This window comes from Mus musculus, chromosome 13 (genome assembly GCF_000001635.26).
Source record: "Mus musculus strain C57BL/6J chromosome 13, GRCm38.p6 C57BL/6J".
NCBI lineage: Eukaryota > Metazoa > Chordata > Mammalia > Rodentia > Muridae > Mus > Mus musculus.
Window position 1 is genome coordinate 4,434,311 of NC_000079.6, and position 24,967 is coordinate 4,459,277.

The 24,967-nt window shown below is 37.6% G+C and overlaps 1 protein-coding gene across 2 annotated transcripts; it reads left to right on the forward strand.

The window, feature by feature from the left end:
- Akr1c6 (aldo-keto reductase family 1, member C6) lies at positions 1 to 23,220 on the forward strand. Of its 2 annotated transcripts, NM_030611.3 has the most exons (9): positions 33 to 164; positions 1,970 to 2,137; positions 4,180 to 4,296; positions 12,042 to 12,119; positions 12,698 to 12,820; positions 14,675 to 14,784; positions 15,003 to 15,168; positions 20,154 to 20,236; positions 22,839 to 23,220. In NM_030611.3, the coding sequence occupies exons 1-9, from the start codon at positions 81 to 83 to the stop codon at positions 22,879 to 22,881; spliced, it is 972 nt and encodes a 323-aa protein (NP_085114.1). In that variant the 5' UTR covers positions 33 to 80; the 3' UTR covers positions 22,882 to 23,220. The 2 variants fall into 2 exon arrangements, with proteins under 2 accessions (XP_006516573.1, NP_085114.1); XM_006516510.1 differs by lacking the exon at positions 12,042 to 12,119 and having other exon boundaries at positions 1 to 164; positions 22,839 to 23,094.
- The last annotated feature ends 1,747 nt before the right edge of the window (positions 23,221 to 24,967 follow it).

Genomic DNA, 24,967 nt, shown 5'->3' on the forward strand with positions numbered 1-24,967 from the left:
TAGGATAAGGCCAAGCATTTATTTGCTGTCCTGTGAAAGAAGCCAGAATAGTATCTTCTCAGTTGGTGGGCTGAGAAGCCATGGATTCTAAGCAGCAGACAGTGCGTCTAAGTGATGGTCACTTCATCCCTATACTGGGGTTTGGTACCTATGCACCTCAAGAGGTAATGATAGCAATTGGGGTTGAGAGTTGAAACAAAGAGAGAATTTGGTAGGTGGGTTGATATGGTATGCACAGTCATTGAATTCTGATGTGATTCTTCAGGGCTAACCTAATTCTCTGTTTTAGCAGTCTAGAGTTCTTCCTTGTGCAAGGAAAAGGCAGATGACATTCAGCATCAGGGACTTATCCAAGAGCCTAGTTCCAGATTATTGTGAGCACTAGTTTTTCCTTTCATTTTTCTCCATCCCAATTAGGGAGAGAAAATGAAATACAGCTAAGAGCGCTGCCTGAGCAACACTGATCCTGAGTATATTTTTGAAAAGTGCTTTATCTGCTGCAAAACTGTGCTGTTCTTGTTCATATGCTTGGTAGTTTTATATCACCTTGATGCAAGCTAAAGTCATTTGAGAAGAGGATATGCCAATTAAGAAAATACCTCCATAATATCAAGTTGTAGGGAATTTTCTAAATTAGTGATTGATGTTGGAGAGCCCAGTCCATTATAGGGGATGCCATCAATGGGTTGCTGGTCCTGAGTTCCATAAGAAAGCACACCAAGCAAGCCAAAAAGAGGAAACTGGTAAGCAGCACCCCTCTATTGCCTTTGCAATAGCTGATTCCATCAACAGGAGTTCCTTGCGTTTCTGCCTTGACTTCCCTGAGTGATGGAGTGTGACATTATTGTTGTAAGATGTAATGAACCCTTTTCTCTATGAGTTGCTTTTGGTCATGGTGTTTTGTCAAAGGAATAGAAACTCGAAGACAATGAACCCTGGAGAAACATATTCCACTTTTTGCCTTCAACTTTATACTATAAAATAAACTTTCTTATGTGCTTACTACAGTACCATTACATTTTTATCCTTTAATGCGGTTCTGTATTTTTAATTAAAATTTATCCTACTTGACAAAAAATGTAATTTAATTCCAATCACAATTCCTACAAAATAAGAAATTGAAGCTTAAAAGAGGGCATGTATGTGGGTAATTTTTTTGTATGATGCTCTTAATTTCCTAGATATAGATCTCTTCTTTTGAACATACATCCTGCTGAAAGTTTTAATATTTGCTGTGCAGGCAAAATGGCGTTGTAAAAGACTTTATACTATACCACTATCTCCTCAAGTTCCTTTTGACAAACAACTTTTGATGATACCTAGCCATCTTCTAATTTCATAATGTTATCTTTTTATGATATTGTTGACATCTTCTTATTTCATAACAGAAGGATGGAAGTTTTCTATGAACTGCCTGTGCAAAAAGTAGGGCTCATGTCTACATGCTTTTATCTAGGATGAAATAAGCCAGGGGTGGTTGTGTAAGAATGAATAAATGAACATCCTAGAAATGAAGACTGCAAAATGTTTCTATTTAAACACCTGCATTTTTGCAAATTCAATATTATAGACTTTGATATAATCTCTGCAACTTCCCTGGAAGAAGGCTCATAGATGATTCTACAGTGCTTTTCTATTTGTGGTATTGTGTCCCCTTTTCCTGTCCAAACTTCATGGCTTCATTTACCCAGGTTTCTTCTAGCAAGTATCAGCTCCTGGAGTACAAATGGTAACCCATAATGCCACTGACTAATCTATAATTGATTGGACTAAAGTGGTTTCTGGGGTGCTTTAATCTTGTTACTCAGTAGCAAAAGCCCAGACAAACTTGGTTGCATTCTTCACTGCAAATGAACACCTCACTGAAGACATGGGGAGACTTGATGCTGAAGATGTTTCTTTTGTTCTTGTGCCCTACACATGCTAAGTCATATCTATTTCTAAATGCTGCTTTTGGTTGCTTTTTTAGGTACCTAAGAGTAAGGCTACAGAAGCTACTAAAATAGCCATAGATGCTGGTTTCCGCCATATTGATTCTGCTTCTATGTATCAAAATGAAAAGGAAGTAGGACTAGCCATCCGAAGCAAGATAGCAGATGGCACTGTGAAGAGGGAAGATATATTTTACACATCAAAGGTACTGGGAATATGGTATACAAGTGAATAGACTATGATGCATTGAAATGATCTTTATATGATTAGGTCAATGAATGTTGGTGAACTAAAACATAGACAAAGTTGTGTCCTTCAGTTTTCTCATCTTTAAATTCATCAAAAGAATGTTAACTACCTTCTTATTTGAGTATAAGTTCACCAGTATATGATTTAGAATGGGCAAGAAACATGGCCTTTTAAATTTCCTGAATAACTACACAAATTTTTCACTGCTCTGAAAACAATTTGTCTCTTTCATCAATAAGATACAATATTACAAGAAAGCACTTTCTGTGTTAAAGAAGACATAAGTAACTAATTCCCCTTCTATATCTAGAGAGTAATTGGATATTAAATATATTTTCCTTTCGGACATATAAATGAGACATTAATTCTTCCATTTAATTGACTAATCCATTAGATTATTATTTTCTTCAGTAAAAAATGTTTTTATAATTAGAACAAAAGTGCTAGAAAAAGTAAGAAGTATATAAAAGTACACTCTTAAGTCACTAGCAGTTATAGTCGTTATTTATTATTATGTACTCTATATAATTGTGAATATCCTGCTTTTCTGTGACTGCTACCATCACCATAGAGCACTGACAAATGTATGTGTTATAATGTTATAACGGCTATGAATTTGTTGTGTGTAATTTTAAAATGCATGCTTGCTCCTTGTTCAGTGATGGCAATGGCCATGTTACACAACCCCCACAGTATCTTTGCCAAACTGCTAACAACTGCCCCGTGGCTGTGCTGTGTCATTTCTCCTGCCCACCTGAGTCAACTTAGATGGAAAACACCAGACAGCCTCAATATTTTAAAACCAGTCAGATAACACAAATCCTGGGCTAAGAATTTCCTATACTAATCTAACAGTAGACTTTTCCATGCTCTTTGGCCTCTGCCTGTGGAAGAGGTCACATACTATAGGTGTTGTTAGAGATGGATATGTGTGCAGCTTCCTATCTGTTTCATAGCCTGGTCTGAGTTCTCTCTCCCCCTCTCTCTCCTCATCTTCCTCCTGAGACCAAATATTCCACCTTAATTTTTGCCCATCATTAGCTTCTGCTGTCCTTATTCACCAGTTAAAACGAGGAGAAGGTCACATTGAATCACTTGAGTACATGATCCACTCCTCATCAGAGCAGCTCCCCTTGAGGAAGCAGAATTAGCACCAAAATAAAGACAGCACCAGGGCAATCCAAACAATGGGAATAATTCAGCTCAATACATGCCTGATGGGCCACCATTATAATCATGGTTCATTGCTAACCAAAACTTTGTTATGTAGCACATAACTATGTGCTCCAGAATTTTTATTTTAGTGTTTCTTACCTAAGTAATTTTCTATAAACTAAAATTACCTATATTCTTCATTTTCAAATTTTGGTAATTCCAGAAAGGCATAACTTCAATGTGAAAGGTCACACCATGTCAATATGTTAATTTTTTCTTAAGTAACCTTAGTGATGACACTGTTCATTATGCTATTTTTTTTTTATTAAGAGGCAATTGAACTATAGAGACTGGAAATATCTACATCTCAGTATTAGCCTAAATAATATTTTACAATCCTCCTAAATGCATGTCCTCTGACTAGTATTATTATAGGTTATCTTTCTTCCCCCATGTGTGCTTTAAAAAAAGTATTTATTGTAAGTATATTAGTGCCTTGACTGCAAGGGTATATGTGTACCATGAGTACCAGAAAGGGGCATCAGATCCACTCTAACTCATATATGTTAACCAAACAACACATCATAATATATATGCAGAAACAGTTATAGTGTATTAGATGCTTAAAGTCTTTTATAAGTTCAGTGAAATAAAAGTTTGAGGATAAATTATCATAACATGAAAGCTTTGTGGATTGATCAGTTGGAAAACGAATTCAAGAAGAAGAAAATATTATCTCCCATGATTGTCAATGTCACACCAGTGTCTGTGTTAGGTAAAGTAACTGAGCAAACTCTGGAAATTCAATAATTCAAAGTTAAATCCATTCTTCAACATTTTCAGGTTTGGTGTACTTTTCATCGTCCAGAACTCGTACGGGTCTGCTTGGAACAGTCATTGAAGCAACTCCAGTTGGACTATGTGGACCTGTACCTCATTCATTTCCCAATGGCCATGAAGGTATGCAGTATGGATAACCAACAAACTTCAGCTCTAATTTATAAGTTTTTTGGTTGGTTGGATTCTATAAAGTTTAAAAACATAGTTCAGTTAATTTTAGAAAACCTTCCAAATGCTTTATGCAAGGAGTTGATATGATTGTGTAACTGAAGAATCTAAGTCATTAATAGTTTAGAATTCCAAGTAGTCTTTGAAATGTCTCTGCTTTTCAATTGCTGTATTACTATAAAATTGCAAGGTTTAAAAAAAAGGTGCTTTTATTTTATTTTATGTGTGGGTTTTATGTGCATGTATATCTTCTACTATGTCTGTACCTAGTACACAATGGATCCAAAAGATGGTATTAACTCCTCTGGGCTAAGAGTTACAAACAGTTGTGAAATGCCTTATGGGTGGCAGAAATTGAACCTATATCATCTGGAAGAGCAGCAAATGCTCTTAATCATTGAACAATCCAGCTCTATATTTGCTTAGTATTTATTCCAGCAATTTTCATTGGTGAGAAATTTAGATTTGAAGTAGTTTTAAGTTCTAGTTCTTTGATATCTGTTGGATTCCCTGTATTTTACATCATCAAAGAATTTTTAAGGCCCATTGGTCATGCAAACCTTATATGCCTCAGTATAGAGGAACACCAGGGCCAAGAAGTGGGAGTGGGTGGGTAGGGGAGTGGTGGGGGGTATGGGGGACTTTTGGGATAGCACTGAAAATGTTTATGAAGAAATTACCTAATAAAAAATTTAAAAATTCTAAATATACCACTCTACTTCTGGAGAGATGGCTCAGTGTTTAAGAGTACTTGGTCATACCAAAGACCTTAGCTCAGTTTCCAGCTCCCACTTCAGGTAGTTCATAATTGCCTGTAAGTTCAGCTCCAAGGAACCTCAATTCTTGCGACTCTATTAGCACCTTAAGAGTTCTCATACATGAATACACACACACACACACACACGCACACACACACACAAATATATACACACACAGAGACACACACAACAAACAAACAAATGAACGAACAAACAAACGAACAAACAAACAGACAGACATAGAAATAATACAATAGAGGATCGGCAGGAGCCTCCTTGGTTCCAGGACTCCACCAAAAGTAGTCTGCACAGGTGAGAGTGTGCACTACAGAAGCTAACAGATTCGGGGATAGGCAGGAACCACAGAGCTTCTGAGGCAGCGCCCTTTTCGGACTCCAGACATCCGGCCACCCTCCCGGCCAGAAGACAGGTGTCCGCCCGGCCCAGGAGGACTTTGCCTCAGGATTGTCGAAGGACATCTTGGTTCTGAGACTCCGCCGAAAGTAGTCTGCACAGGTGAGAGTGTGGACTACAGAAGCTAACAGCTTCTGTGACAAGCAAAAGCAACACATCTTCTGGGAAAGGTCCTGTTTTGGGCCTTCATCTTTGGCCAGGAGGAGGTCCAAACACCAGATAACTGTGCACCTTCCCTCTAAGAGGAGAGGTTGCCTACAGAGAGTGTTCTGACCACTGAAACTCAGAGGAGAGAACTAGTCCCAGGTCTGCTGATAGAGGCTAACAGAATCACCAGAGGAACAATCTCTAAACAGAGACAACTATAACAACTAACTCCAGAGATTACCAGATGGCAAAAGGTAAACGTAAGAATCTTACTAACAGAAACCAAGACCACTCACCATCATCAGAACGCAGCACTCCCACATCGCCCAGTCCAGGGCACCCTAACACGCCTGAAAAGCAAGACCCAGATTTAAAAGCATATCTCATGATGATGGTAGAAGACATCAAGAAGGACTTTAATAACTCACTTAAAGAAATACAGGAGCACACTGCTAAACAGGTAGAAGACATTAAAGAGGAACCACAAAAATCCCTTAAAGAATTGCAGGAAAACACAACCAAACAGGTGATGGAATTGAATAAAACCATCCAAGACATAAAAAGGGAAGTAGACACAATAAAGAAAACCCAAAGTGAGGCAACGCTAAAGGTAGAAACCCTAGGAAAGAAATCTGGAACCATAGATTCGAGCGTCAGCAACAGAATACAAGACATGGAAGAGAGAATCTCAGGTGCAGAAGATTTCATAGAGAACACCGGCATAACAATCAAAGAAAATGGAAAATGCAAAAGATCCTAACTCAAAACATCCAGGAAATCCAGGACACAATGAGAAGACCAAACCTACGGATAATAGGAGTAGATGAGAATCAAGATTTTCAACTCAAAGGACTGGCAAATATCTTCAACAAAATTATAGAAGAAAACTTCCCAAACCTAAAGAAAGAGATGCCCATGAACATACAAGAAGCCTACAGAACTCCAAATAGACTGGACCAGAAAAGAAATTCCTCCCAACACATAATAATCAGAACAACAAATGCACTAAATAAAGATAGACTATTAAAAGCAGTAAAGGAAAAACGTCATGTAACATATAAAGGCAAACCTATCAAAATTGCACCAGATTTTTCACCAGAGACTGTGAAAGCCAGAAGAGCCTGGACAGATGTTATACAGACACTAAGAGACACAAATTCCAGCCCAGGCTACTATACCCAGTCAAACTCTCAATTACCATAGAGGGAGAAAACAAAGTATTCCACAACAAAACCAAATTCATACATTATCTTTCCATGAATCCAGCCCTTCAAAGGATAATACCAAAAAAAAAAAAAAGAAAAGAAAAAAAAAAAAAAGAACAATACAAGGACAGAAACCACGTCCTAGAAAATGCAAAAAGGTAATCCCTCAACAATCCGAAAAGAAGAAGCCACAAGAAGAGAATGCCAAGTTTAACAACAAAATAGGAAGCAACAATTACTTTTCCTTAATATCTCTTAATATCAATGGATTCAACTCCACAATAAAAAGACATAGACTAACAGACTGGCTACACAAACAGGACGCAACATTTTGCTGCTTACAGGAAACTCATCTTAGAGAAAAAGATAGACACTACCTCAGAATGAAAGGCTGGAAAACAATTATCCAAGCAAATGGTATGAAGAAACAAGCTGGAGTAGCCATTCTAATATCTAATAAAATCCACTTCCAACCCAAAGTCATCAAAAAAGACAAGGAGGGGCACTTCATACTCATCAAAGTTAAAATCCTCCAAGAGGAACTATTAATTCTGAATATGTATGCTCCAAAACCAAAGCCAGCCACATTCATTAAAGAAACTTTAGTAAAGCTAAAAGCACACATTTCACCTAACACAATAGTAGTGAGAAACTTCAACATACCACTTTCACCAATGGACAGATCATGGAAACAGAAACTAAACAAGGACACAATGAAATTAACAGAAATTATGAAACAAATGGATCTGACAGATATCTACAGAACATTTTATCCTAAAACAAAAGGATATACCTTCTTCTCAGTACCTCATGGTACCTTCTCCAAAATTGACCACATAATTGGTCACAAAACAGGCCTCAACATATACAAAAATATTAAAATTGTCCCATGCATCCTATCAGATCACCAGGAACTAAGGCTGATCTTCAATCACAAAATAAATAATAGAAATCCACCATTCACGTGGAAATTGAACAACACTCTTCTCAATGATACCTTAGTCAAGGATGGAATAAAGAAAGAAATTAGGACTTTTTGGAGTTTAATGAAAATGAAGAGACAACATACCCAAACTTATGGGACACAATGAAAGAATTTCTAAGAGGAAAACTCATAGCTCTGAGTGCTTCCAAAAAGAAATTAGACACATTAGCAGCTTGACAACACACCTAAAAGCTCTAGAACAAAAGGAAGCAAATTCACCCAAAAGTAGTAGAGAGCAGGAAATAATCAAACTCAGGGGCAAAATCAATCAAGTAGAAACAAGAAGAACTATTCAAAGAATCAACCAATTGAGGAGCTGGTTCTTTGAGAAAATCAACAAGATATATAAACCCTTAGCCAGACTAACTAGAGGACACAGGGAAAGCATCCTAATTGAGAAAATCAGAAATGAAAAGGGAGACATAACAAGAGATCCTGAAGAAATCCAAAACACCATCAGATCCTCTACAAAAGGCTATACTCAACAAAACTGGAGAACCTGGATGAAATGGACGAGTTTCTAGATAGATACCAGGTACCAGGTGCAGAGTTCTATCAGACCTTCAAAGAAGTTCTAATCCCAGTTCTTCACAAATTATTCCACAAAATAGAAACAGAAGGTACTCTACCCAAATCATTCTATGAAGCCACAATTACTCTGATACCTAAACCACAAAAAGACCTAACAAAGATAGAGAACTTCAGACCAATTTTCCTTATGAATATCGATGCAAAAATCCTCAATAAAGTTCTTGCTAACCGAATCCAAGAACACAACTCTTACCCGCGTTCTCGCGACCAGCCAGGAAGAACGCAACAAACCGGAATCTTCTGCGGCAAAGCTTTATTGCTTACATCTTCAGGAGCCAGAGAGCAAGAGCGCAAGAGTGCAAGAGAGAGAGAGAGAGCAAGAGAGAGAAAAAGAACAAGAAAGCAAGAGAGCAATAGTGCAAGAGAGCAAGAAAAAGAACAAGAACAAGAAAGCAAGAGAAAGAATGGCAAAACCCTGTCCCTTTTAAGGAGAATTATCCTCTGCCTAGGACGTATTACTCCCTGATTGACTGCAGCCCATCGGCCCAGTTGTCATCACGAGAAAGGCAGAACACATGGCGGGAAAACTGCCCCTGCACGTGTGCAGATTATGTTTACTACTTAGAACACAGCTGTCAGCGCCATCTTATAATGGTAAATGTGAGGGCGGCTTCCCACACACATCAAAACAATCATCCATCCTGACCAAGTAGGTTTCATCCCAGGGATGCAGGGATGGTTCAATATATGGAAATCCATCAACATAATCCAGTACATAAACAAACTCAGAGAAAAACCACATGATCATCTTGTTAGATGAGGAGAAAGCATTTGACAAAATCCAACACCCATTCATGATAAAAGTCTTGGATGGATCAGGAATTCAAGGCCCATACCTAAACATGATAAAAGCAATCTACAGCAAACCAGTAGCCAACATCAAAGTAAATGGTGAGAAGCTGGAAGCAATCCCACTAAAATCAGGGACTAGACAAAGCTGTCCACTCTCTCCCTACCTATTCAATATTATACTTGAAGTTCTAGCCAGAGCAATTAGACAACAAAAGGAGATCAAGGTGACACAAATTGGAAAGGAAGAAGTCAAAATATCACTTTTTGCAGATATGATAGTATATATAAGTGACCCTAAAAAATCCACCAGAGAACTCCTAAACCTGATAAACAGCTTCAGTGTAGCTAGATATAAAATTAACTTAAACAAGTCAATGGCCTTTCTGTACACAAAGGATAAAAAGGCTGAGAAAGAAATTAGGGAAACAACACCCTTCTCAATAGTCACAAATAATATAAAATATCTTGGCCTGACTCTAACTAAGGAAGTGAAAGATCTGTAGGATAAGAACTTCAAGTGTCTGAAGAGAGAAATTAAAGAAGATCTCAGAAGATGGAAAGATCTCCCATGCTCATGGATTGGCAGGATCAACATTGTAAAAATGGCTATCTTGCCAAAAGCAATCTACAGATTCAATGCCATCCCCATCAAAATTCCAACTCAATTCTTCAACGAATTAGAAGGAGCAATTTGCAAATTTATCTGGAATAACAAAAAACCTAGGATAGCAAAAACTCTTTTCAAGGATAAAAGAATCTCTGGTGGAATCACCATGCCGGACCTAAAGCTTTACTACAGAGCAATTGTGATTAAAAACTGCATGGTACTGATATAGTGACACACAAGAGACCAATGGAAGAGAATTGAAGACCCAGAAATGAACCCACACACCTATGGTCACTTGATCTTCGACAAGGGAGCTAAAACCATCCAGTGGAATAAAGATAGCAGTTTCAACAAATGGTGCTGGCACAACTGGTGGTTATCATGTAGAAGAATGTGAATCGATCCATTCCAATCTCCTTGTACTAAGGTCAAATCTAAGTGGATCAAGGAACTTTGCATAAAACCTGAGACACTGAAACTTATACAGGAGAAAGTGTGGAAAAGCCTTGAAGATATGGGCACAGGGGAAATATTCCTGAATAGAACAGGAATGGCTTGCGCAGTAAGATCGAGAATTCTCAAATGGGACCTCATGAAATTGCAAAGCTTCTGCAAGGCAAAAGACACTGTCAATAAGACAAAAAGACTACCAACAAATTGGGAAAGTATCTTTACCTATCCTAAATCAGATAGGAAAGTAATATCCAATATATATAAAGAACTCAAGAAGGTGGACTCCAGAAAATCAAATAACCCCATTAAAAAATGGGGCTCAGAACTGAACAAAGAATTCTCACCTGAGGAATACCGAATGGCAGAGAAGAACCTGAAAAAATGTTCAACATCCTTAATCATCAGGGAAATGCAAATCAAAATAACCCTGAGATTCCACCTCACACCAGTCAGAATGGCTAAGATTAAAAATTCAGGTGACAGTAGATGCTGGCGAGGATGTGGAGAAAGAGGAACACTCCTCCATTGTTGGTGGGATTGCAAGCTGGTACAACCACTCTGGAAATCAGTCTTGCAGTTCCTTAGAAAATTGGACATTGTACTACTGGAGGATCCAGCAACACCTCTCCTGGGCATATATCCAGAAGATATCCCAATGGGTAAGAAGGACACATGCTCCACTATGTTCATAGCAGCCTTATTTATAATAGCCAGAAGCTGGAAAGAACCCAGATGCCCCTCAGCAGAGGAATGGATACAGAAAATGTGGTACATCTACACAATGGAGTACTACTCAGCTATTAAAAAGAATGAATTTATGAAATTCCTAGCTAAATGGATGGACCTGGAGGGCATCATCCTGAGTGAGGTAACCCAATCACAAAGGAACTCACACAATATGTACTCATTGATAAGTGGATATTAGCCCAGAAACTTAGGATACCCAAGATATAAGATACAATTTGCTAAATGCATGAAACTCAAGAAGAAGGAAGAACAAAGTGTGAACACTTTGCCCCTTCTTAGAATTGGGAACAAAACACCCATGGAAGAAGTTACAGAGACAAAGTTTGGAGCTGTGATGAAAGGATGAACCATCTAGAGACTGACATATCCAGGGATCAATCCTATAATCAGCTTCCAAACGCTGACACCATTGCACACACTAGCAAGATTTTGGTTAAAGGACCCAGATATAGCTGTCTCTTGTGAGACTATGCCGGGGCCTAGCAAACACAGAAGTGGATGCTCACAGTCAGCTATTGGATGGATCACAGGGCCCCCAATGGAGGAGCTAGAGAAAGTACCCAAGGAGCTAAAGGGATCTGCAACCCTATAGGTGGAACAACATTATGAACTAACCAGTACCCCGGAGCTCTTGACTCTAGCTGCATATGTATCAAAAGATGGCCTAGTCGGCCATCACTGGATAGATAGGCCCATTGGACTTGCAAACTTTATATGCCCCAGTACAGGGGAACGCCAGGGCCAAAAAGTGGGAGTGGGTGGGTATGGGAGTGGGGGCTGGGTAGGGGAGTGAGGGAGTAGTGGGGACTTTTGGGATAGCATTTGAAATGTAAATGAGGAAAATACCTATTAAAAATATTAAAAAAAGAAATAATACAATTAAGCAAAACCCAACAACCTGCCAGAATTTCTAGTCATAGCCCTCTCTCTATACTACCTTTATTATTGTGGGTTAATGTATTTCTTGAGAGATTACTTGACATTTGTCTCTATTCTAGCCGGGAGAAAATTATCTCCCAAAAGATGAAAATGGAAAATTAATATATGATGCTGTGGATATCTGTGACACCTGGGAAGTGAGTACTGGGCTTAAAAAGTGCAACAGGAAATACAGCAAGTGTGTGGAGAGTCAGAACCGTGAGAGTGAGATGTGCATGCTGTTATTAAAACCAATACTCCTTTTGAGGGCTAGTTTATTTTAGATGTGAGGACCATGTAACAGAAATGAAGGGGAGGCTTGCCTAGAATGATGATAAAGTGTCTAATTGATTAGGGATCGCTCAGGGTCATCTTAATAATCGATAATATCATTTTCCTTACAGTTTTATTTTTAATGAAAAATAATGCCAAGGGGTTTAATTTTTATTTCTTTACAGTATTCTTTCTAACAATTTGATTTTTTTTTCATTTAATAATTTAATTATTTTAATGTGCAGTGGGATCTGCCCTCATGCCTCTGTGGGGTATATCTGCATGGAGATGTTAGATCCCATGGAACTGTAGTTATAGACAGTTGTAAGCCACTGTGTAGGTTCTGGGAATTGAACCTGGGTCCTCTGGAAGAGCAGCCAGTTGTCTTTGCCACTGGGCCATTTCTTCATCTCTCTGTTTTTCATTTAACCTAGTTTATATTTTGGCATATTTTCCTCTCTAGGCCATGGAGAAATGCAAGGATGCAGGATTGGCCAAGTCCATTGGGGTGTCCAACTTTAACCGCAGGCAGCTGGAGAAGATCCTGAAAAAGCCGGGGCTCAAGTACAAGCCTGTGTGCAACCAGGTGGGTATCCCCAGCCTCCTGTCTTTCCTGTTAATTCCTTTCTTCCTCTGCAGCTGACAGATGCCAACTGGGAGAAAAATAACATTAGAAAGTGTGTGAAGCTTTGAGATGGTCCATTCCTTACCATCTTTGAATTTGTCTGATTTCTGCCTTCGGAAGCACATTTATTGTGTCAATGCCTTGTCTCCAGAATTATTTTTAGCAACATTAAGGGAAATAGTCAAGTTTCTTTATTGCAAACTCTGACCTAAGTCATACATATATTTCGAATATGGTTCATGTTCAATTCTCATGTCATATTTGGGACTGTATCAATGATTTTGCCTGAGTCAGTCAATCTCTTTGGTTTAGAAAACATTTCTTTTTATTTTTTTACTACTTTGTTGACATGTTTTACCTGAGACATTCTTTGAAAATTTTAATCTGGTAAAATTATTTCTGCAAGACAGAGTAAACATTAAAATTTTCATAATTTTGTTTTGAGAAAGAAAGCTACTGTAGTGATAACTACTGACTGGGGACTATCAGTGTTCTTTACATGTGTTTATTTCTTATTTTTTCCATGTTCTTTCTTCCTTAGAAATCCTCCCATATACCATTTTTTCCTCATTCAAATTCAATTTGTAAACCTTTTTGATTAATTTCTGCTATATACACACACGTATATATGTTTGTACATAAATATATACCTATATATAAATCCATGAATACATCCTTCTCAGTCTTCATTTACATATACATATATGTTTTTAGGACTGATCATTTGATACAACATAACTGATTGATATGCCCTTTATTGGCAAAGAGTAATACTCCTATTTTCAGAATTCCTTAGTTGCCTGTTGTTCTTTTTGCATTTTAGTAAGAAACATTTTATTGTTATTTTTTGCATGTACTTCGATAGATTTAATTTTTTATTATTCAGATATGCATAAATGACACTACTGGATTGCCCCACAATGTTTTGCTTTCCCTTATGAATGATTATTAATTTTTGCTTTAGTGCTTTATTTAATAATCAAAATCCACTGAGTTTATTCCCTGGTCCACATCTGAAATCAGTCATCACTCACCATAGCAAACACAGGTATTTGTATCCATCAAGTTGGATATATCTCTCACTCACCTCAGAAGTGTTACTTCTTCAACTGTTCCCTCCAATGTAAGTACTCATTTTAAATATGTCAATCTGGAGCAATTAATGGGAGGAAGTGGAAGAAGGTGAACATGCTCAAAATGTGTGACATACTTTATTAGAAATATATCTGAAATTTCTCACTATGTGCAATGAATACAAGACAATTAAATCATCTAATCATGGACCTACCAATATGGTTTAGTGGGTAAAGTATCTTGTTTCTAAGCCCTTTGATTCTTGGGACCCACATGGTAGAAGGAAAGAACCAATACCACAAGTTGTCTTCTGACCACCACATGTTCAATATAGCATGCACACAAACATCTACCCCTCCACAAAAATACATAAAAAATGTAAAATAAATCTTACTATGAAGATGTTCATATTTTCTTTTTTTTTTCATTTTGCACTCCTCCTTCTCTTGCTTCTTCATATTCTATTTGTCTCCTTTGTTTGATTTATGAGACATAATCTCTATGTGTAGCCCAAGATCATCTGAAAATATTTTGGCCTAGAATGGCCTAAAGTTCATTGCAATCTTCATGTTTTAGCAATCCAATACACTGGGTTATGGCCTGAGTCACCATACCAGGCCTGAGAGTGATATAATCATTTCAAATTCCACTAAATCATCTGTATAATATTTTTTAACATTTTTTTACACTGAATGTAGATTTTTGTATAAATTGGCATGTTTCTATCTCCTTTATCTACAGGTAGAATGTCATCCTTATCTCAATCAGGGAAAACTTCTGGATTTCTGCAGGTCAAAAGACATTGTTCTGGTTGCTTACAGTGCTCTGGGAAGCCATCGTGAAAAACAATGGTAATATGGACAGTGAGAATCAAACAGAAGAAAAACATTGTTCAATAAATTTCTTATCATTTATTATAGTTTTTCTGAAATGAACTGGAAGCATGGAGAAATTTCATTAGGGGGAGAATAAAAACCACAATGGCTTTATCAACCTTCCTATGCATTAGAAGTCTCGGACAAATCAAAAAGTTAGGAAAAGCAATTTAACATTTCTACCTCTCTTCCAGGGTTGATCAGAGCTCTCCTGTTCTTTTGGATAATCCAGTTCTTGGCTCAATGGCAAAAAAGTACAATCGAACTCCTGCGCTGATTGCCCTTCGCTACCAGCTACAACGTGGGGTTGTGGTCCTCGCCAAGAGTTTCTCTGAGAAGAGGATAAAAGAGAATATGCAGGTGATGAGTTGCTGCAGGTGTATATTTTATATTTTCCTGTACACACTCATATTTTATTTATATTCAGGTTTTTAATCACTTTGAATGCAGTTTATATCAACTCTTTTTTCACATCTTGACTCCTTTAAGGGTAATTGTCTGCTCATTGCAAATAGGGGATCAAGTATTCCATCAATACCAGTAGTGGTAACATCAATCCACACCTATTTATTGGATCTTTATGAAAAGTCACTAATTTAGCTGGTTTATGGTTGGGATTTGTGTGGGATGGGCTGATTGCAGTCAGAGGTTTCTCACCTTGCTCAGTCTCTGTCTTGTTCTGAAGTGAAGAGGCTCGCACATATGATGAGCTGTGTGGTGTCTATTCCAGGATAAACCTTACAGCCCTTACTGGAGCTTGCCTCTCCTATCTGTACTGTTATAGTCCTGCTGGCCAGTTCCCTCATTATCTAATCACCAAGTAGTTTCTGAGTTTTCTACAATATTTTCATGTGTACACTTATATCAGGGTACATCATTCCATCTCATAATACAACTGTGACCCAAGACATGTGGCTACAATTCTTCCACATCCTAATGTGGACAGAATACAGAATGAACTCTGGAAGACACAAAAAGAGAAGATGTTATTGTAGTCTATCTCTTTAATTTTTTGTCATTCTGTAAGTTCACTGCTCTTACATTCTATTTTTTGCTAACATACCCCATTCTACAATGTACCATTTCCCCATTACTTTAAATTAAATATTATTGTGAATATGGGTTCCTTCTCTACATATTCAGATTCATCATGGCTTCTTTTTCCTTCCTTCCTTCCTTCCTTCCTTCCTTCCTTCCTTCCTTCCTTCCTTCCTTCCTTCACTCCCTTCCTCCCTCCCTCCCTCTCTTCTTTCTTTCTTTTCTTTCTCTCTCTCTCTCTTTCTTTCTTTCTTTCTTTCTTTCTTTCTTTCTTTCTTTCTTCCTTCCTTCCTTCCTTCCTTCCTTCCTTCCTTCCTTCCTTCCTTTCTTTCTTTCTTTCTTTCTTTCTTTCTTTCTTTCTTTCTTTCTTTCTTTCTTCTTTCTTTTTGTGGTTGACTCTCCTGCATGAAACACAGACAAATTCTTCTCCAATACCTTAAAAAAATCACTCTCTGTTTTTGCCACGTTCTTAAGTTTGACCAGAAATACTGTTCATCATTTCTTATATTGACTAAAACACGCTTTTATAATTTAAAAATAGATGAAAATCTTGTTATCAATGAGCTTATTTCTAAACTCATTTTAAACACTGATTAATATATTTACTTTTAGGGATGAGTCCACCTTTGAGATGTCCTCTCACTTTTATACAAACCTGTATAGGTCTTGGTCATTCTCTATGGATTAATCTGTTATAGGAATTTTCAATTAATTTGCTAATTTCTCCTCAAAGGATTTAAGTATTTGTTTGACAAGCTTGATATTGCATTAAACTTGTTAATTATTGTACAGACTGTGACTGTCTGATGGTATTGAGAGGTTTAATCAATCATCATCATCATCACCATCATCATCATCATCAAATTTTCCTATTCTTTAAGTGTTTTTCTGTATGAATTGCTAACTTCTATAAGTTTCAAACAAAATAATTTGTACTTTTCTCTTCTCTCCTATTGAATCAGAGAAAACATATTTTTATTGATAGATTTCTCTTATTTCATTAGCTGCCAAATGTTCAAAAATGATAAAGAAATTTTGAAAGAAAGGTCTGTTACTTAATATGACTAATGTTAAGGTAGTTTGACCATCCTTTTCTCAGTGTTAAGACTCAGAGAACCTTTGGTTTCATGAGTCCATTTGTTTCCATTTTTGAACAATAGGAGACCATCATGTTGATTGAGTTAGCCACATTTTATAAAGGACAATTTTCTTCATGGCACATCTTTGCTCTTTGAAAATTAGTTATTGATTTTTTCAGAGCTATACACATAGGTCCAAGCATCATTTATCCATCTTAAATGAGGACCAAACCCAGGGCCTTGTTCTTGCTAGGCAAGTGCTCTAACACCAAGCTAAATCCCCAACCCCTAGTTATTAATATTTACAGGAGTCTTACTTTGAATTGCATTAAGATGCCATTTCTATATTCTGATTGCTCAAGTTTTAGGCATAGAATAAAACTGTGTTGATGAGACTATTTACTTGGTGTCTGCCACTACTTCTTGCTCTTACAGTCTTTCTGCTTGCCTTTCACATAGATTCTTGAGGCCTGAGGGGAGGCTCTCAAATAGGTCTAAATGTTCCCAGGTGTTTCATTGTATTCACACTGTAGAATTATGGGTCACCACATTAATTTGCATCAACTTCATTAACCCTTTCTTAAAATAGATAAATAATGTTTTGATCTATGTGTATAGAGATATAACATTAGGAGTCATTTTATTGCCATATTCAAGCCACAAGAGGACTGAACTACATATAAATTCACAGAGACTGTCAAAGCGTGCAAACAATCTTCACAGGTTTAGACAAGAAAAAAACATCAGAATAAAAATGGGGAAGAAGATGCAGAGTCCCACCTTTAAACAATCAGAAGCTACTTGCCACTGACACCTGATGGAGAGAATCAGTTTTCTCCGAGGAATATCAACTACACACCAGGGCAGGCTTCACCTCCAGAAATAATTGACCAACACAAAATGAACTCTATATTTTTCCTGAGATTTTATTTTGATTTTTTTCTTATTAAAATTTAGTTTATTTTGTTATTTTTATTTTTCATTCATTTATTTTTATAAGAGATGAAATTGGGTATGTAGGGAGGTGAGAGGAATTTGTAAAACATCGGGAAAGGGGAAATATAATAGAAATATTATATGAAGAAATTTTAAATTAAAATAAAGAAAAAAATTTTATCCAGTGGCAACTACTGAATTATGTTAAACAATTAAACTACTGTGCTTAGTTTGTTTTAAACCTATTAAGAACATGGTTAAGATCATGCTTGGAATTATAGTGCATTTGTTCCTTCATAAGTGTATTTATTAACACCTTTGTATATGAGACTGTTCATTTTAATTCAGGAATTAGTTTCCAGAATTCATTCTCTCTCTCTCTCTCTCCCTCTCTCTCTCTCTCTCTTTCTCTCTCTCTCTATCCCTCCCTCCCTCTCTATTCCTCTCTCCTTTCTTTTTTTATTTGTATTCATTTTATTTATTTACATTTCAAATGTTGTCCCCCTTCCCAGCCCCACCTTGACGAGATTCCCCACCCCCTTGCCCAGCCCCTTCACCTCTAAGAAGGTGCTTCCCTACCCATCCACCAAATCCACCTCACTTCTCTAGCATCCCCCTTATCTGGGACATCAAGCCTCCACAGAACCAAGTGCACCCCCTCCAATTGATGTGAGATAAAGCAGAGCTCTGCTACACATGTATCAGGATCCACAGACCTACCCATGTATCCTCTTTGGTAGGTAGCTTAGACCCTTGGAGCTCTCAGGGGTCCAGGTTAGTTGATATTGTTGTTCATCTTATGGTGTTGAAGTCCACTTCAGGTCCTTCAGTGCTTCCTTTAACTCTTCCATTGTGGTCTGTGACCTCAGGACCTCAGTCCAACAGCTGACTGTAAGTATGTGCATCTGTCTCACAGAGCCTCTCAAAGGACAGCCATATCAGGCTCCTGTCAGCAAGTTCTTCTTGGCATCAGTAATAGTGTCTGGGTTTGGTGTCTATGGATGAGATGGATCCCAAGGTGGGGTGGTCTCTGGATGGCCTTTCCTTCAGTCTTTGCTCCACCTTTTGTCTCTGCATTTCCCCTAGACAGGAACAATCCTGGGTTAAAAATTTTGAGATTGGTGAGTGGCTCCTGGCCCCACCCCTTTAATGGGGGCCATGTCTATCTACTTAAGGCTAATTTTTTTTACTTTTTGTATACTTTGGCTATTAGCCCTCTATCACATGTAGGGCTAGTAAAGAATTTTTCCCAAAGGGTAGGTTGTTATTTTGCCATATTGACAGTTTCCTTTGACTTACAAACCTTCAGTTTCATGAAGTCCTATTTTTGAATCGTTGATCTTAGAGCCTGAGCTGTTGGTATTCTATTCAGGAAAATTTCCCTTGTGCCAATGTATTCAATATTATTTACCACTTTCTCTCCTGATAGATTCAGTGTATCTGGTTTTATGTGGAGGTCCTTGATTCACTTGCACTTGAAATTTGTACAAGGAGCTAAGTATAGATCAATTTGGATTTTTTCTACAGGTAGACCAGCACCATTTGTTGAAGATGCTTTCTTTTCTTCATTGTATGGTTTTGTCTTTGTCAAAGTTCAATTGTCCATAGTTGTGTGGGTTTATTTCTGGATCTTCAGTTCTACTGAATTGATCAACCTGTTTGTCTATGTACCAATACAATGTGATTTTTAACACTATTGCTCTATAGTACAGCTTGCGGTCAGGGATGGTGATTCTCCTAGAAGTTCTTTTAATGTTGAGAATTGTTTTTACTGTCTCAGGGTTTTTGTCATTCCCAATGAAGTTGAGAATTTCTCTTTCTGTCTCTGAGAAGAATATAGTTGGAATTTTGATGGGAATTGCATTGAATCTATAAATGGCTTTTAGTAAGATGGCACTGTTCACTATGTTAATTCTACTGATCCATTACCATAGAAGATCTTTCCATCTTCTCAAGTCTTCTTCAATTTCTTTCTTCCGAGACTTGAAGTTCTTGTCATACAGATGTTTCACTTGTGTGGTTAGAGCTACACCATGGTATTTTATATTATTTGTGACTATTGTGAGGGGTGATGTTTTCCTAATTTCTTTCTCAGCCTGTTTATCCTCTGTAGAGAGGAAGACCCCATCTTTATATGATATTCATCACTTAAATGCTTTGATGAATATGTGTTTACTTTCTTTAAAGTATTAGACAATTTATCTGTACCATTTAGTGTGATGCATTTGTAACAGACAGACTGACAAATATGCAGTATAAATATTATAATCAAGGTATTTTTTTGTATGATAGGTTTTTGAATTTCAGTTGACTTCAGAGGACATGAAAGTCCTCGATGACCTGAATAAAAATATCCGATACATAAGTGGTTCTAGGTAAGTAACTTCTTTTTTTTAAATTAATTTTTATTAATTATTTTATTTATTTACATACCAAATGTTGCCTCCTTCCTGGTCCCTGCTCGACGAATTCTTTCTCCCCACTTGCCTCTCTAATACTCTGAGAAAGTGGCCCCTTATACTCCCATCCTGGACGATCAAGTCTCTACAGAAATATCCATATCCTCTCCCATTGAGGCCAGACAATGCACTTCTCTGCTACATAGTGCTGGGTGCTTTGGATCAGCTAGTGTATGTTCTTCGGTTGCTAACTTAGTCCTGGGAAGGCCAAGAGGTCTAGGTTATTTGTCACTGTTTGTCTTCCTGTGGGGTTGCCAACCCCTTCTGTTCCTTCAATCCTTCCCCAAACTTTCCCACTGCGATCCCAACCTCCATCCAATACTTTGCTGTGAGTATCTGCGTCTGTCTCTACTAGCTGCTGGATACATCCTCTCAAAGGACTGCAACGCTAATCTCCTGTCTGCAAGCATAACACAACAACAGTAATAGTGTTGTTTGGTGCTTGTCCATGGAATGGCTCCCAAGATGGGCTATTCCTTCACTCTCTGACCACTATTGTCTCTGCATTTCTTTGCATGGAACAATTTTGGGTCAAAAGCTTTGTAGGTGGGTTTGTGTCCCCATCTCTCCACTGGTGTCATGTCTGACTTCTGGAGGTGGTCACTTCAGGTTCCATATCCCCACTGTTGGACATTTCAGGCTAAGGTCAAGCACATTGAGCCTTGGAGAGTTCACCATGCCAGGCCTCTGGAATTTTCTTGAGGTTGCCCCCAACCACAGCTCCAGAAGCTACATATTTCTATTCATTCTCCTAGCCCTTAGTACACATATTCTACTCCAACTTTTTTCCTGAGCTGAGTATAACATAAATATTAGTAGTTTCCTTAATTCAAAGAATTAGTTCCAGAGACAACATTAATCAGGAAAGAGACAAAAGCTTTAACAACTATTTCCAGCCTCCTGTGAATTCTGCCCTGTGGTCTGAGCAGGAGGGATGGAGCCTGGCTCAGGCAGACCTCCTGAACTTACTGCTCTTCTCCTGTTTTATGGAAAGTTTTGGGTCATCAGTGGTGAAGGATCTGTATCCTTCATTAAGGCTCTGAATTGGTATGTCCTGGGATTTACACTTGAGGCAATTCAACAAGCCTGTTGAAACATTTTCAGTTCAACATCATGTCATTTGCCCTATCACCTACTTAATCCCTAAGTATTGTAAATGTATGAATGTGCATCCTGTGGACTGTGATATTTCCTCCTGGTGATATTTTTCATTTAGTTCAGACAGTTTCATGTTTGCAATGGACTGAAAGCTCTACTTTGTTTATATTGCATCACCCAGGCTTAACCACTTTGTTTGTGATTAGAATAATTGGCTTAATGAATTCTGTAGCTCATTTGATAGTGGTTTTCTAGAATACCAAGATCTCAATGTTGAAGATTAAGAAGTTATAGAGAATAAGATTATAGCCAGCACTATAACATGGGGAAGCCAGACTCACCTGATAAAGAACTTATAAGCAACAAGAAATTTTACTCTTCCTTGATGCTTCTTGTATTTTATATATTTGAGGTAGAAAAGGTATATGTATAAAATATGTATGTATGTATGTATATATATATATATGTATATGAATATGTACATACTTTCTATCTAATATTATACACACATGTAAAATTAATGAAGAATGTAATATATATTTCTTGTACTTTTGGAGAATTATTTGTAAAAGTACATAAGTATGAGAATTTATGAAATTTGAGCTTAATGAACAGCATTTCATCTTATACACTTATCTTCCAGTTATCTTTAGTATGTTACCTTGTATAATATTGCATGCATGTTTGTGTGTGAGTGAATGAGAGCACATGAGTCTAACATTGTATGCATCCTGTGGTCAGATATCAAAGCTGGGTGTCTTCTTCATCTTCCATCTTGTTTGGGGCAGAACATTTTGTTTCCATTGTGTATTCCAGGCTGCCTGTGAGTTTTCAGGAAAATGCCTGACTCCACTTTCCATTCCACCGTGGAAAACTATTACAGAGGCATGCATGTTACCATACCCAGGTTCATGTGGGTTCTGAGGATCCAATCTCATATCACATATTTATAACAAAAGCATGTTTTTCCACTCAGCCATGTCTCCAATCCATTTTTCTACTTTTGAATTACATCTAGTATAATGGATATAGTAGACAGCTAGCAAGTAATTGATAAATTAGTAAAATGAAATAGAAATGATACCATTCATCTATATCTGTCTGAAGTGTTTCTTAGTAATGAATGTGCTACTTGGCTTCTTTTTTTCAAACCAAGGTAATTAGTTTCTATTTTTATTAAGAAATTGTAATTAAGAGAACTGAGTACCTTTATTTGGATAGATGTGTATTTGAGTGTCTATTTTCTATGTAAGTCCCAGGAAAGGCAGCATGATATGAATTTAGGTTTTGTTCAACCATTTATACAATAATGCTTAAGGTAGATGGTCTGCATTTCTAGAAAATAATTTTGTTTATTTTCACACTAATAGCAATTTTAAAGTAGTCACTAAAAACTAATATGATTTACTTGTCTTTCTAGCTTTAAGGACCATCCTGATTTTCCATTTTGGGATGAATACTAACTGGAGGTCCATTTTGTGCCTTGTGCCAGATGTCACTGCATTGGAAGAGTGTATAGGAAGAGTATTCTCAAAATGTGATGATTACATATCACCCTAATCCAAGCTTCTGAGCAATTCTGGCTCTGCTGAATCTACCATTTTAACCAAGAAAGCCAAAACTATGTATATTTCTCCTTTCTAAGAAATAAAAGAATCGTTATTCTTTAGCATTTATCTTTTGCCAGTTTATATAATTCACATATTACAACTTATCCTGAGCCATGTGCATCTTGGAAGGATTTACTTTGAAATGTGTGTGTAGGGATTGAACTAATAAAAGACATTTTACTAACGTATCTGATACAATGGTGAACAGAATTATCATCTTCTTGGAAGTAGCTTTAGTAAGTATTTATTAATAGTTTTTTCTTTAGTATTTCAAGAATAAGGAAGTATATCATGTATAGTCTAGAAAATGAGCCATACATACCAAAGGCAACCCTGATTCCCATTGTTTCTCCAGGAGCTCAGACTGAAGTATCCTTGTGGGACAGTTGACAGGAGGTGAGGGGAAATCAACATTCAAAACACATGAAGAATCAGTTGAAGGAAAATTTGGGAGATACATGCCAAGCATGTCTCTTCTGGGAAAACATAGATCAATATACTTTGCTATGTATACCCAATTAATAAAGTTGCACACAGAACTCCCACAATCTAGTGATGAGCATCAATTCTGGAGATCAGAATGTGTCCAGGAAATGCAGTGCATTTTTTCATGATTAAGGACCACTATTTAAACTCTTTTAGGTCTTTTATTAAAATATTAATTTTAAGTATTTTATTTATTATTGCTGTTTTATTTTTTATTATTTACATTACATACTGCTCACTGCCCCCTTCCAGTCAATGCCTCCTATAGTCCTCCTACCATTCTTCCCCTTGTCCTCTGAGCCCGTGGGAGCCCTCTGTATATCTCTCCACCTTAGCACATCAAGTATCTGTCAGGCTAGTAACATCCTTTCTCACTGAGGCCATACAAGGCAGCCCAGCTTGAAGAACATATCCCAAAGATAGGCAATAGCTTTTGGGATAACCCCTGCCCCAACTGTTTGGAAGCCACAAGATGACCAATCTTCACATTGGACACATATGTGTATGGGGGCCTAGGTCCAACCTGTGTATGTTCTTTGATTGGTGGTTCGGTTTCTCAGAGCCCCCGGCATCCAGGTTAGCTGACTCTGTTGATCTTCCTGTGAAGTTCTTATAAACTTAGAAGCCACAGTGATACTTCCTGTAGTTCCATAAGAGTACCTCCTGCACAATCCACTGTTTGGCTGTGAGTATCTGAATCTGGCTGAGTCAGCTGCTGGGTAGAGCCTCTCAGAGGACAGCCATGGTAGTCTACTATCTGCCAGCCTAATAGAGTATTACTAAGTGTCAGGGATTGGTGTTTGAACATGGCTTTCAAGTTGGAACAATAATTGGTTGGCTGTTCCCTCAGTGTCTGTTTTATCCTCTGCCTCTGCATTCTTTGTGGAAAGGATAAACAATGGGGTCAAAAGGTTTGTGGGTAGATTGGTCTTTCTATCACTCTATTGGGGTTCTTCCCTGCTACAAGAAGTTGATTCTTCAGGTTTTATATCTCCAGTTATGTGAGTCACACTTAATGACACCCATAGTTATTCTTGGGTGCCTTCCTTGTCCCAGGTCTCTGCTTCTTCCTGGAGATACCCCCTACCTCCTCACCCGCCCCCCCCCCCAGTGGTTGTAGATTTCTATTTATTCTCATGGCTATCTGGCCATACCTCTTGTCTTTGCCTACACGTGATGCTGAATCCCCCCATTCCCTTCCTCATCCCCTCTTTCATCAAATTTCCTCCCTCCATCTGACTCTTAGGACTATTTTATTCCCCTTTCTAAGTAAGATTCAAGTCTCTTCCCTTGTGCTCTCTTTCTTGTTTAGCTTCTTTGGTTTTGGGGAGTATAGCATGGGTATTTGTAGTTTATGGCTAATATCTACTTATAAGTGAGTATATACCATGCATGTCCCTTTGGAACTTGGTTACTGCACTCAGCATGATGTTCTCAAGTTCCATCCATTTGC